General features: G+C 43.6%; 1 protein-coding gene across 2 annotated transcripts in view; it reads right to left on the reverse strand.

Annotated features, from left to right (window-relative positions):
- Positions 1–15,455, reverse strand: part of PC (pyruvate carboxylase) — a 916,513-nt gene that overhangs the window by 820,232 nt on the left and 80,826 nt on the right. For both annotated transcript variants that reach the window (XM_066582494.1, XM_066582495.1), the window contains exon 3: positions 2,983–3,148. In XM_066582494.1, the coding sequence (XP_066438591.1) occupies positions 2,983–3,148 (166 nt within the window). The remainder of the gene's footprint in view (positions 1–2,982; positions 3,149–15,455) is intronic.

The raw sequence follows: 15,455 nt of genomic DNA on the forward strand, positions 1-15,455 counted from the left end.
TCCTATTTAGAGCTGAGCGAACCTACTCGGCCATGCCCCTTTTTCGCCCGAGCGCCGCGATTTTCGAGTACTTCCGTACTCGGGCGAAAAGATTCGGGGGGCGCCGTGGGTGAGTGGGGGGTTGCAGCGGGGAGTGGGGGGGGAGAGGGAGAGAGAGAGGGCTCCCCTCTGTTCCCTGCTGCTACCCCCCGCTCCGCCACACCTCCCCCCGCCCCCCGAATCTTTTCACCCGAGTACGGAAGTACTCGAAAATCGCGGTGCTCGATCGAGTAATTACTCGAAACGAGTAGGTTTGCTCATCTCTAGTCCTATTCTTTTATATTCTAATATATTAATGATCTGGTAGAAGGATTTCACAGTAAAATATCAAAATTTGCAGATGAGACAAAACTAAGTAAAGTAATTAACACAAGAGAAGACAGAATGCGGATATAAATGGATCTGAATACGTTTGGGGCTTGAGCAAATAAGTGGCAGATGAGGATTAACACTGATAAATGTAAGGTTATGTACATGTGTAGTAAAATACATGTCACCATTGCATACTAAATGGGAAACCACTGGATAAGATGAATATTTGGGATTTCAGTTAACTGTTAGCTGAACTGGAGCCACCAAGGCACATAAAGAAGGTACATAAAGAAAAAGCAGTACCATCATGTTCCCACATCCCCCAATGCCCACACCCACCCCACCTACACTAGTGCCCCAATAATGCAGGCATGGATCCCAAACAAGTATTGATGGGCTAGCTAACCAATAGCAAAGAAACACGTGGCAACTACCGCTCCAGACAGAGTGTCTGTAAGTAGGCGCAATAGACTCATGGGACTAGCAGCCTGGATGAAGCATGGTCATACAATAGCTTGAAACATTCAGTAACCCAGGAGGAAAAATGACTACTATAAAATTAAAATCAACAAATCTAAATAAAGGCCCAGATGGAATACACCCAAGGGTTCTAAGGGAACTAAGTGACGTGATAGCTAGACCGATATTTAAACCTGTGTAGCTGGAAAGAGAACTGTCTCGTAGATAAAAAGCAGAGAGCAGTAATAAATGGTTCATACTCTGATGGGGCCACCGTTGCTAGTGGGGTGCTACAGGGTTTACTACTAGGCTTCATGCCCTTCAATATATTTATCAATGACCTGATAGAGGGACTGCACAGTAAAATATTGATGTCTGCATTGGAGGACAATGTACAGCTGCAAATGGACCTCGATAAACTGGGGCCTTGGGTTGAAAAATGGCAAATGAAGTTCAACTGTAGACTTAATTGGAGCAATCAATGCCAGTCAGCTACTGGAAAGGCAAATACAGTCTTGGGGTGCATTAAAAGAGGTATAGGAGTGAGGGACGAGAACATTATTCTTCTACTTGTCAGACAGCATATGGAATACCATGTACAATTCTAGACACTTGTTCTCAGGAAACACATTGCAGTGCTTGAGGGGGTTCAAAGAAGGGCAACTATATTAATAAACAGAATGAGGACTGGAATATCCAGAGAGGCTATCAAAATTTTGATTATTTACCCTGGAAAAAAAGACAGTCAATGGGCGACCAAATAACGATGTATAAATAAATTAGGGGACAATACGAGGATCTCTCACATGATCTGTTTATACCCACCATGACTGTGATGGCATCCTCTATGTTTAGAGGAAAGAAGGTTTCATCACCAACACAGAAGGGAGGTCTTTAGGCCGCCTGCAGACGGCCGGATCGGATCCGGCCACGAGAATTCTCGCAGCGGGACCCGACCCAAGCGTCTGCAGAGAGCAGCGTGACACTCACCTGCTCCCGTGGCCCCGGCTCTTTCATGTGCCGGCTGCCGATGCATGCGCAGGGCAGAGCCGGTGGCCGGCGAGCCCCGCACAGAAATAGAGCATGCCGCGATTTGTTTGCCGCGCAAGATTTCGCGCAGCCAAATTGCGCCCGTCTGCATAGGATTGCTTTTGTTAACGCAATCCTATGGCAGCTTCTAGGGGCAGAAATTCCTCGGGAAATCCCGCCGCGGAATTTCTGCCCGTCTGCAGGCGGCCTTACTGTAAGAGCAGTGAGACTGTGGAAGTCTGCCTGAGGAAGTGTTGATGGCAAAAATCGAGAGGGGAGTTTAAGAGAGGGCTAGATGTTGCTTTAGGTTCAAAAATAGTTTTATTAAACAATTACAAACATGCATGTTTACATTAACAAAAATAAAGGGAATTGGGAAGGGTAGAGAAGGGCAATTTTGAGTCTTAGTCAATATAGCTTATTTAATAGTAGTAAATAGGTGAGATAAGGCAAGGAATCCTTCAGATCGATCATTGCAGTCTATTATTTCAGCAGTCTCTCAGAAGAAAGAACTCGACCATCGGAGGTCACCGTATTACAGATAAACTTGATCAACTTAACCCCTATTTAAACAAGCCACTACCCCTATTGATGGTAACCCACTACCATCAATAGGTCTAACTGTGTTAGGGTGGGATAGTGCCACCTTGGGCATCCGCTTGAACTTTTCATATACAGTCAGTAATAGCTATATTTTTCTTAGATGTCTTTTTAGAGCACTATGGCATTACAGGATATAGACATTAAATAACCAGTGGGGTTGTTGATCCGGGTCTTGGTGTCAGGAAGGAACTTTTCAATTGTTGATTCAGGGATTATTCTGACTGCCATTTATGAAGTTGGGAAGGAACTTTTTTCCTCAAAAGAGCTAAATTGGCTTCTGCATTATAGGGTTTTTTGCCTTTCCCTGGATCAAAAATGGGGTGGTATGTAAACAGGCTGAACTTTTGACCATTCTCTGGAGGCAAGAAGAGCCCTTCAGCTCAGGGAGCATCTTCACCAAGGTTTTGGTGTGATAGATTTTCTTTAGCCACCAGGATGGACTTATAGAATGAGGGTTAGGCAGAGCTGATCAGCTGTGTCTCCATTTACCTACTCCGCCAAGCCATGACCCCCACACATTAACTCTTAAGCTAAACTCACCAGCACTGATTGCTATGGCACGGGCCTCCACTTTGTCTCCCATTTTCCGTACCACCTCAGGAGTGGGGCCAATGAAGCGTACGCCAGCATCTGTGCACGCCTGTGCAAAATCCGCACGTTCTGACAGAAAGCCATACCCGGGGTGAACTGCATCCACTTCGTTCTCCTAAGAAGAAAGGGAGGCAAGGCAAAAACTTAATACAAATGTAACGCTTTCAAGACTGGAAATTTTTTCATTTATCTCTTTTCATCCCTACCTCCCAAACGCCATAATTTTTTTTTTTTTAAAGTTCTCCATCAACTGACATGGTAACCCACTACCATCAATAGGGCAACAGAGGGGCCCTCTGCTGCAAAATACTTACATACCATGGTCAGCACTGTGACATCTAAGTAGTTAAACAGCTATGAAGGAAGCTAGCTCCAAGTTGTTGCTATTGCCTGTGAGCTGTTGAAAAGTCCATTCCATAAACCACCTGCAACTGCATGACATATTAAAAGGGAACCTATCACTTCTCCACTGCACCATGTTGCTGTTAAGGGACTCAACAGGTGGCCGAGTGATGCATCTTAGTGTTTTTTATTTATTTATTTTTTTTAACACTCCCCCTTCCCTTCCCCCCCCCCCCCTAAAGTAAGTGCATCCGAGGGGGTCATCACTAGATCTTGGGAGCGGGCGAGTATAGAAAATACATCACCCGGCTCCCTGTCACAACCTCTAATACCACCATAACTTAGTTTATGGTGATATGGGAACATGACAGGTTCCCTTTAATATCATGGAGTTGGGAAGGCGTTTGACAGAATTTGCAAGGATACTGAAATTTCACAGTAATGTGAAAATATCCAGGCTCCTAGCTGACAAAGTTGGAGGTTACAACAATTTGTGCACATAGTAATAATATTCTAATTCATTAGAACCACCACAGCCTTTGGATTGTCTGCTGACCATGAACCATAAATGAATAGAGCAGCATTAACCCTTTCCAATCCACCGTCTGACATCTGAAGACATTCTGATTGACAGCTGTACAGCTCCGATGTCGGAAGATGTCCGGCAGGGTATTTTTACTGTATATTATTGGCTGCTCAGTTGTCGGGGGCCTCTCCAGCATGTTCAATACCGCAGTATTGGCTCTAGCCAGCAGGTCGCGCCATTGTATAATGGCAGAAAGAGAAAGCCCCCTAGCTAACCCTGCATCCAAAATTGGATTGCAAAGGGTTAAATAAACCGTACGTGGGCATTGCTTACTGGCCAGTAATTAATAATTGGAAAAAACACAGGAAGGACGATGGAGTAATTATTCTCTAATGCAAAAACTACAACCAGAAATCTAAGTGACAAAAAAAGAACCATGAGAATTAATGCTTGGCTCTTGATCTTAATACAGCAGGTATCTTTCAAGCAGAAAAACATAAGCCGCTAATTGAACATAATAGGACTCAGGACATTGTACCACATTATACATGTGGGCATGTATTTATTTTAGTAAAAGATTTGCTGCTGATCTGTTCCGTCTTCCATATAATTGGCTGTTGGGTCAACTTGGCACAGATTATTCTGCACGAAGGACATTTTTACACGAAGTCTATACCATCTACTGTGTAGTTCTATCACAAAAAAATTATATTGGGTCCCAGCAGAAGTAAAGCTAAGTTTAAACTGTGGTAAACACTTACTATAAAGGCTAGGAAAACCTCCAGCACCGATAGATTTGAGTAATGAAAATCTATGTCAAGAGTGTCATTTTAGCATGATTGTCTTAGCAGTGTTGAAAACCGTAGTCTATAAGGTTTTTCAATGTAACTTTCAATGGCAGACGATTGCAACTATATATGTATGCAGGGTCATCCTCAGCAGAGCATTTCGAGTAGTCCTGACAAATGTATTCCCTAAAAATGGAGTGAATCTAGCCTTCAGGAGGACCTGTCATATGTGTTGCCAGCAGCATAGCTTTGTGGCTACAGCCCAGCTAACCAGTACTGTTGAGTCTGTAACCCAACCCTCTGACTCTTCAATTTTCCAAGACTCAGACTCCTTCATATACAACTCACGTTTAAGTAGCAAATTTACTATATTGAAATGGTAACATCAGGCTTTTCATCATCTATAAGATACAACTCAAGCTACACCCTACATTCCTCATCCTAGTTTATCAATGTTTTAGAAAAAATAAACATATATATATATATATATATATATATATATATATATATATATATATATAAATTTGGCACCGTGTTAGCCAGTAAAGTGTGCTTGTTCTCGGTAAGAGAAACTAAGTAATCTTATAGATATGATACCTTTTAACCCCTTCAGTGGTGGGTTTCTTGCCACCCTGTTAGACATACCAGGGGAAGTTTTTTAAATGGGCCAGTCATTTAATTTCAACAAATTTTCGAGTCGCGTTCCAAGAGCCATAACCTTTTCATTTTTCCAGTGACGCAGCCATATGAGGGCTTGTTTTTTGTGGAACAATTTGTATTTTTTGTAAAAGCCCAAATCACAGAAGATCCCTTTAAAAATTATATTTTATTTAACTATCTTAAAAAACACACACACATTGGGCTCAAGGACCTAAAGACAAGGCAACATACAGAACACACGTGCTTCATATAAACCAAAATGTAACCGTACACGGGAAGTTTCGAATTGCAACTGAGTTCATGCACATATGTTGTGACTGCGTGAATCTCAGATTTGCAGATGACTTCCCAAGGGGTCGGTATTTTTAATCGTATCTCATATGTAGCTAGAATGACTAGGGTGTGATAGTGTGAACTCGTATCTCACCACAATGTCTTATCCCAGTCTAATTGTCGATTTTATTAAGCACTTTTGTTTATTAGTTCAACGTGATAGACTAGTCAATTAATCAACAGCTAGATTAATTCAAGATTCAGAGTACATGGTTCGATACATTTCTGTCGGACCTTCGACTTTTCAAGAACCGTGTGGTCAATGATCTGAGATATATTCCTAGCTATGTCTGTGTGTCAATGTAACAGACATATGCTTAATGGTATCAGAAAGAATTTATCTAAGTAGTTGATTTTTGTGTGAACAAAGATAATTCCTAGTATCCCCTGATCCTCTATAGATAGAAGATTAAGAATATCAGGGTTGTTGTTCCATACTAGGTAAAAATTCCATCTCCCTCATTTGGTAAATACCAGTCAAAGTATTTGACCCGTCTCCTAATGATCAGAGATTGGTCAAGCGATTTATTGAAATCGCTAACTTAAGGCAAGGTTTACTTAGTATAACCTAATTGCCTTAATACTGAAGCCAAAAGTTTACAAAAATCAGCATGAGGCAGAGGATAATACCCCTTAGTCCAGGACTAGATTTCTATAGATAATGTTGTCTAGATACCTAGATTAAAGTATAGATGCTGAATAGAGAGAGAGTTGTGTAGCCTCCTGCCCTTGTATTTTTTGATGGCAGCATTTTTGGGTATATATAATGTATTGCATAAATTTTGTAAAAAAAAAATTCTAGGGAGATTTGGGGAAAAAAAAAAATTCTGCCATTTGTTTTTTGGATTTCATTTTTACGGCGTTCAGCGTGCAGAATAAATAATAAGAGAAAATTATTCTCCGAGTCAACACAATTCCAGCGATACCAAGTTTATACAGTTTTTTTTATGTTTTGCTATTTTTGTACATTTAAATAATTTTTTTTTCCTAAAAGGTTTGCTTTTGTGTCACCACATTCCAAGAGCCGTATTAATTTTTTTTCCATTGCCAGAGCTCTAGAAGGCCTTGTTTTCTGCAGGATAAACTCTAGTCTTCATTTATCTAATTTTTAGGAACATGTAAAATTTAGATCGCTTTTTATTCCCTTTTTTTTATAGTTTGCAAGATTAACAAAATCTGTAATTCTGGCATGTTTTTGATTTTTATTTTTCACTGCATTTCTCTGAGCAGTATAAATAATATATTTATGTAATTCTACAGGCCAGTACGATTATGCAGATACTAAATTGAAATAGTTTTTTTTTATTTTTAGCAACTTTTTGACAGTTTAAAAAAAAAAAGTAATAAAAGTTTAAATCACCCGTCTTTTGCCATATCTATAATAAAAAAAATCTAAATCATAGAAGAAGAATACATATTTGGTATCGCCGCATCCATAAAAGTCCGGTCTATCAAAGTAGCGCATGATTTACCCCACACAGTGAACGTAGTCCGGAAAAAAAATAAAAAACGCCAGAAGTGCACTTTTTCAGTCACCCTGTCTCTCAGAAAAAATACAATAAAAAGCGATCAAAAACTCGTATGTATTCCGAATTAGTACTAACGTAAACTACAGGACCACCCACAAAAAATGAGGCCTTGCTCAAATACGTCAACGGAAGAATAAAAAAGTTATTGCACCCAGAAAATGCAGCAGAAAATAATTAAAAAAAAATAAATGTCTTTGAAAAAAATACAAGTACTACAGCAAAAAAAAAAAAAAAAAAAAACTACAAGTTTGGTATTGAATTTTGTAAAACTTTTTCAGTACATTATATGGTACTTTAAATAGCACTATTGAAAAATACAACTCATTATACAAGAAACAAGCCCTCATGCGGCGACCTCGATAAATAAAGGAGTTATGATTTTTTAAATGGGGGAGGAAACCACAAAAAGAGGGGAAAAAAAGGGGGCCGTGTCTTTAAGGGGTTAAATACCTTCCTTCTCTGGGTCACTACGAAGCAGGAATACCACTTGTGTACTTTTGTTTTTAATTTTTTACAAAGTAAAGGAAGAAAAGTGGTTTTATTTATTTATTTTTTTATAATTTTTTCTCAACTTTTTAAATTTTTGTCTTTTTAGGGGACTTCCACAGAAACCATCAGGACCCCCTGATCACATTCAGGGGGTCCGATGGTGACAGCCCTTTACATGCTGCAGTCGCATAGACCGTAGCATGTAAAGGGTTAACAGCAGAGATCGGAGGTTTTCTCCATTCCCTGCTGTGTAAGAGGTGGTGCCTGGCTATCCTCTGACAGCCAAGCACCAGCTCTACCTGCCATAGAGATCATCAGCTGGCTTCTGACAAGCTGATGGTCTCCGTGGCAACCTGTAAACAAAGCAATGCAGGAGTTTTAAAATAGAAGTGGAGGGACTTGACCTGATGTGGGGAACACCTTGGGGGCCTACGCGCTGGGACATAAAATGGACATGTTTCTATAAAGAAGATATGACTGGACTGGATATTCGCAGAGGAGAAGAGATATAAGAAACAGATTTCTTAATGTATGAGGTGTCAAAATTGTTTATTTTCAAGGATGTTACCGTAGTGGGTTAAGTAATGTGACCCCTACATAGGTTTCCCCCCCACCCCTCCCCACAACCCCCACTACCTTGATTCTTTGATCCCCCACCCCTCTCTGTGTACGCTAAGGGAAAAGGAGAAAATAGAAATCAGGAGAGAAGTGGTAGCTGTCTTGACAAAGGATAGAATATGCAAGCCTATGATGTAATAATGTGTACAGCTCCGTATAAAAATGTATTCCTTAGTGCATGTCCTGGATGTAAGCGGAAACCCTGCTCAATGGAAAGACGCTCGATAAAGCCTTGTCAAAATAAAACAGATTTTCCACAAGACAAGGCTCCTAACTAGAGATGAGCGAACGTACTCGTTAAGGGCGATTTTTTTCATCGCTATTTTCGAGTACCTGACCACTCGGGTGAAAATATTCAGGGGGTTGCAGGGGAGAGGGAGAGAGGGGGAGAGGGGGAGGGAGAGAGAGATCCCCCGTGCTACCCGTCACTCCTCCTTTTACCGTTCCTTTCCTCTCCACCCACCCCCCTCCTCCGCACATACTGGGGCAGAAACCCAAAGGAAAGTAATTTTAAAAGCCATAATGGACTTAATAATGGAAGTATATCCTAATACTTTTGAAATATGCAATCTGACAGACAGCCTAATATAAATGCATGATGATTACTGCAAACCCTGTATGTGAACAGAGATCCTGTTTAATTGGAAAAATGTTTAATAAAAACATATTAAATAAAAATAGAAGTGGAAAGTTGCCGGCAGATCGGTAATATCTTCCGGCTTCTTTTTTTTAAAGTCCTGCACTGTTCTGTGTGGGTCTCTGCAGGCAGAGCACACTGCCACAGCTAATGGCATTGTGCTCTGCAGGTCCCATAGTGAAACATAGCCCGGAAATCTTCCGAGCTATATCACTATGGGCAGTGGAGCTCATTCTGGAAAATCTCCGGGTGTGCCACTCAAGTGCTTAATGGCCAACGAATATATATGATGTTGCAGCAAGCTTTCGGAATACCCCCTTTCTCAGACGCACAGCACAAGACAAAAATGCTTACATTTTACCTCCACTTTCCAATGCAGAATTGGGGACACCCACTCTATCATGCGATGCCAATGACCCAGGTGTCCCAATTGATCGAGGACAGGATTTACTAAATCATCCCAGACAGATATTTGTCCAGCCTTTGTTTGAACATTTCCATTGAAGGAGAACGCACCACCTCCTGTAGTAACCTGTTCCACTCATTGATCGCCATCACTGTCAGAAAGTTTTTTTTAATATCCAATTTGTGTTTCCTCCCTTTCAGTTTCATCCCATTGCTTTTAGTCTTTGCTTGTGCAAATGACAATAGAGTTGATCCCTATGCACTGTGACAGCCCTTTAGATATTTGTAGACAGCTATTAAGTCTCCTCTAAACCTTCTTTTTTGCAAGCTAAACATTCCCAGATCCTTAGGCCTCTTTCACACGGGCTACAAAATCATTGCTACTAAAACACATGTATATGAGGCTCATGGTTTCCAATGGGTTCTTTCAGGCTACAAAACATCTCTCATGTGAATGAACCCATTGGAAACCATGAGCTTCACATACAGGCGTTTTGTAGCAATGATTTTGTAGCGAGATTTTGTAGCCCGTGTGAAAGAGACCTCACTGTTTCTCATAGGACATGATCTGCAGACTGCGCGCCAGCTTGGTAACTCTCCTCTGAACTTGCTTCAGTTTGTCTATGTCTTTTTTAAGGTGGGGTGCCCAGAACTGGACACAGTACTCCAGATGGAACCCAGCACCACTGACATGTGAGGCCAGTGACACGAGGACCTAGTGGTCCTTATTGATCTTTTTTAAAGCGGGGTGCCCAGAAGTGGGCACAGTACTCCAGATGAGGTCTGACTAAGAAAGAGTAGAGGCGCATAATTATGTCACGTGATCTAAACTCTATGCTTCTCTTAATACATCCCAGAATTAAGAGAAGCATAGAGTCTAGATCACATGAGGCAATTATCCCCCTCAACTCTTCCTTAGGCTTCATTTGGAATACTGTGTCCAGTTCTGGGCACCCCACTTTAAAAAAGAGCAATAAGGACCGCTCAGTCCTCGTGTCGCTGGCCTCACATGTCAGCGGTGTTGGGTTCCACGCCTGGAACTCCACCATCCGCAGCTGGTGCTCACGTTTGGCTTGACAGTCAGCCTGAGGAAGGGGGTATCCCGAAAGCTTGTTGCATCATCATGCATTTTTGTTAACCATTAAAAAGTATATCTACAAAATTACTTGGTTTCTCTTACTGAGAACAAATCACACTTTAACCCATTTAGGACCAGGCACTGTAAATCTACAATGGTGATTGTTGTTGACAGCTGATAACCCGGAGGAGAAGGCAGGAGGGATTTTCAACTCTTTCTCCCTTTTCCGTCCGCGAGTACACAGCGTTCAATGAGCACTGTGTACTAGAAAGTGAAAGTGTAACTTTGTTATGGGAGCCCAGGGGTCATGCAACCACCAGGATTCCCTGCTATAGCAGAGCTGCAGGGTCCCAGATGTTTTTCCCTGTAACTGGGGCTCCTATGGATGCTTCAGCTACAGTGTAAAATTGTCAAATAAAAAAAAACAAAAAAAAAAAAACACGTGAATGTTCCACAGAGGTCTTACATGACGTCATGGGGGACATAGTAAAAAACATAATTACATACATAAGTAAAACAAATTTACAGAATAAAACAATATATACATAAAGAAAATAACCCAAAGCCGACGTCAAACAAAACGGTCGTCGCTTGCGCCCTGTAATCCAAAACCATACATATATATTAGAGATGAGCGAGTATACTCGCTAAGGCGCATTACTCGAGCGAATAGTGCCTTAGCCAAGTATCTCCCCGCTCGTCTCTAAAGATTCGGGGGCCGGTGGTGAGGAACGGATTGGAAGATCTCTCTCTCCCTCACTCCCCCCTGCTCCCCGCCGCAACTGACCTGTCACCGGCACCGGCCCCCGAATCTTTAGAGACGAGCGGGGAGACACTCGGCTAAGGCACTACTCGCTCGAGTAATATGCCTAAGCGAGTATACTCGCTCATCTCTAATAAATATCAAAACGCCAAAAGCAAAATGAGAAACCTTTTCCCATACTTTATTTTAGCATAAATATGCTAATTTATATACAAAAAAATAGATTATACCTACCCGATAATCGGGTTTCCAGGAGTCTCCACGACAGCACCAATTGAGATTGCCTCCTCCTGATAGGACAGGAACACACAGAGGTTAAAAGCTCCCCCCCTTCCCCACTTTCCTCAGTGGATTCTAACGAATTGTCGGGGTAGGAGCTCAACTTAAATTTTTTCCCCTAACCGGGGGTTTTTTTGAGGGGAGGAAAATTATATTATATCGTTTCTTTACTACTTTCTTAGGGGGGGAAGGTACGGGTGCTGTCGTGGAGACTCCTGGAAATCTGATTATCGGGTAGGTATAATCTATTTTTTCCCCAGTCATCTCCACGACAGCACCAATTGAGACGTACCAACTAAAGTTTTCCTAGGGTGGGATTGCTGCCGAGAGGACTTTGCGGCCGAAGGCCATGTCCTCGTCCTGCTGCACTTTTACCCTATAGTGTTTAACGAACGTGTGGGGTTTCTTCCAGACTGCGGCCTTGCATATCTGCTCGACCGAGGCTGAGCTGTGTTCGGCCCATGAAGATGCCACTGCCCTTGTAGAATGGGCTTTAAGAGCTAAAGGGATTTCCTTCCTGAGGGCCTTATAGGACTCTATGATGGCTAGGCGGATCCACCTGGCTATGGAGCTTTTCGCTGCTTTGCTCCCTTTATTTGGGACACTGAACTGGACGAACAAGTTGTCGTCCCGCCTCCAGTGGCTTGTCGCCTCTATGTAGCCTAGGACTGCTCTCCTAACGTCCAGGCAGCTTAGGGTTTTTTCTTCCTCGTTTTTAGGTTTACTAAAAAATGAGGGGATTATTATGTCTTGGGACCGATGAAAATGTGATACTACTTTTGGCATAAAAGTCGGGTCCGTTTTAAATACTAATTTGGTGTCCGAGATTTTCAGGAACGGGTGGCGAATGGACAAGGCCTGCAGCTCGCTAACCCGCCTTGCGGAGGCGATGGCTACTAAGAAAATGGTCTTGATAGTAAGCATTTTTATGGGTAGTGCTTCGATCGGCTCGAATGGTACCGCTGTCATGGCCCTTAGAGCCCAATTAAGGTTCCAGTCTGGAATAAGATTTATGGGCCTAGGCCGTAATCTAGTTGCTGCTGCTAGGAACCTGTTGACCCATCTGTTGTCTGCGAACTTTGTGTCACATATGGCGCTAAGGGCTGCGACCTGGACCTTCAGGGTGCTTGGAGAGAGGCCTATCTCTAGGCCCTCCTGCAAGAACTCTAAGATTAGAGGGATGTCCGGGATAGAATCCCTGCGGTCCCTTCCCTGTCTCCATGAGGAAAACCTTCTCCAAACTTTCTGGTAGAGAAGGTGGGTCGTCTTTTTTCTGCTGGACATTAACGTTTCTACTACTCTCTCTGAGAATCCCTTCTCTCTTAGTGAGGATTCCTCAAGAGCCATGCTGTTAAGTGGAGCTTGTCTAGGCTCAGATGGTTCAGTGGCCCCTGCGATAGAAGATCTGTCCAGGTAGGAAAGGTGACTTGGTCCTGGACGCGCAATGTTGCTAGAAGACCGAACCAGCTTCTCTTGGGCCAGAAGGGGGTCACCAGGATTAGTGTGCATACCTGGGTTCTGAAATGTTGTAAGACTCTGGGGATCAACGGTATAGGAGGAAAGGCATACGCCAGCCCCTCTCCCCAGTCTTAGCCTAGGGCGTCTACTGCTGTCGGACGATCTCCTGGCCGGGGGGGGGGAGAAGTTGCTTACTTTGGCATTTTCCGTGGTTGCGAACAGGTCCAGTTGTGGGGTCCCCCACTGGTTGGTCAGGATTCTGAATGCTTCCAGGGAGAGAGACCATTCTCCTGGGTCTATTTGCCTCCTGCTGAGAAAGTCTGCTTTTTGGTTTAGAGTCCTCTTCAAGTGGGTTGCCGTGATCGAGAGGATCCGGTCCTCTGCCCAGTGGAAAATTTTCTGTGCAATGTTTTGCAGGGCGGGAGATCTTGTGCCCCCTTGGTGTCATATATGGGCGACCGCGGTGATATTGTCTGACAGTATCTTTATATGCTGGTTCCGTAGCGAGTTCCCTAACTGCTGTAGGACCTGCCATGCGGCCTGTAGTTCCTTGTAATTTGAGGACTGTTCTTTTGTCCTTTGAGGCCATGGGCCCTGAAAGAACTGGTTCCCCACATGCGCTCCCCATCCCCAGGCGCTTGCGTCCGTTGTGATGTGAGTGGCTGGGTTTTGTAGCCAATGAACCCCTCTCCGCAGGTTCTCTGGGGATGTCCACCAACGCAGGGATGTTTTCACCGCGCTTGGGATGTACATTCTTGTCCCTAGAGAGGACTGCCTTTTGTCCCACGTGGATAGGACTGAGGCTTGCAGGGCTCTGGTGTGAGCCTGGGCCCATGCCACTCCTGGAATGCATGACGTCAAGCTTCCCAGGAGAGACATGGCTTCCCGAATTGTGCATTATCGTCTCCGTAGGAAGGTTTTGACTAACCGTCGGATTTTTTGTATTTTTTCCTCGGGTAGGCAGGAGCATTGCGATTCTCAGTTGAGCGTTATACCCAGAAACGTCTTCTGCTTGTCGGGATCTAGGCTGGATTTTTCCCAGTTTATGATCCATCCTAAGGATTGGAGAAGTTCTAGCACTATCCCCAGGTGTCTCGTTAGGAGTTCCCTGGACTCTGCTATTATTAAAATATCGTCCAGGTAGGGTACTATTAGGACCGACTTCTTCCTCAGGTAAAAAAATTGTCGGGAGGGCTCACGCATGCGCTGTGGAACATTGAGGTCCGCACTGAATGTGAGACATCACGTGATCAGTTGGAAACACGCACATGCGCCCCCAGATACTTCCGGACTCAACACATGTTTAATGATGGCGTCTACATAGCAAGCACTGATGGAGAAGTTTCCATGTGATTTTCATATGTGTCAAGGTATGCCTCATCTGCTATTATTTTAATTAATGTATGTTGCTGATTGGTTAGAAGGTGTATATATAGGTTAATGGTTGATGTAACACATTAGCTTGACAAAGACCATCTATGTAACGGTCGAAACGTCGCTGTGTCTTATGATGATGTATTTTCATCAGAACATCACAAGTCTTTTATTGCACCTGAAGATTTGGACTCTGCTGCCTATTTTCTCTTTCTACTTCTTCCTCAGGTAGGCGGCTACCTCTGCCATAATTTTGGTGAAGATTCTGGGTGCTGAGGAGATCCTGAAGGGCAGGCATCTGAATTGGTGCTCTATTCCTTTGCCCATATCCACTGCGAACCTTAGGTATTTCCGGGACCCCTCGTGGATCGGTACGTGGAAATAAGCATCCTTTAAATCGATGGATGCCTTGTAGGCTCCTTTGGGAATCAACTTTATCGTTGAGGAGATGGACTCCTCCTTGAATTTTCTGTATCTGATGCAGGTGTTCAGAGGTTTCAGGTTCACTAACATCCGCTGTTTCCCGCAGGGTATTCTTACTAGGAAGAGCCTGGAATAATGGCCCAGGGTTTCCTCGTTTTGCGGTATGGGGGATATTGCGTTTAGTTGTTGCAGGTCCCGAACGCTTTGCCTTAGTAGGTGTAACTGTTGTTTGGAGGCTCCCGTGATAACGAATTTTCTTCTGGGGAGGGACACCAGCTCTATCCGGTATCCCTGCTGTAAGATCTTTGGGATCCATGGGCCTTCGCAAATCGCGGCCCATTGATCCACAAAGCTCCCCAGCCTTGCCCCTACGGGGATGGCGTCAGGGTCTCTGCTTTGGCTCCCCCTGGTGGGGGTTAAAGAGGATGTTCCTTCCTCTGTCCCCCCTTGGGGTAACTCCAGCGGCCTGTCTTGCCCTTGCCTCAGTAGGCCTCGGGCTGTTGCACTGGGGCCCGGAAGAAGGTCTTCCCTCTCTGTGGCTTTTCTTCCGGGAATCCCTTCTTTTTGTCGGCCGCCTTCTCTAGAATCTTGTCTAGGTCCGGTCTGAACAAAAACTGGCCGTAGAACGGGATGGCGCATAGCTTATTTTTTGAGGCTAGGTCGCCTGACCACGATTTCAGCCATAACACTCTTCTGGCTGAGTTAGACCGGGCTGTAGCT

This window comes from Eleutherodactylus coqui, chromosome 11 (genome assembly GCF_035609145.1).
Source record: "Eleutherodactylus coqui strain aEleCoq1 chromosome 11, aEleCoq1.hap1, whole genome shotgun sequence".
Classification (NCBI taxonomy): domain Eukaryota; kingdom Metazoa; phylum Chordata; class Amphibia; order Anura; family Eleutherodactylidae; genus Eleutherodactylus; species Eleutherodactylus coqui.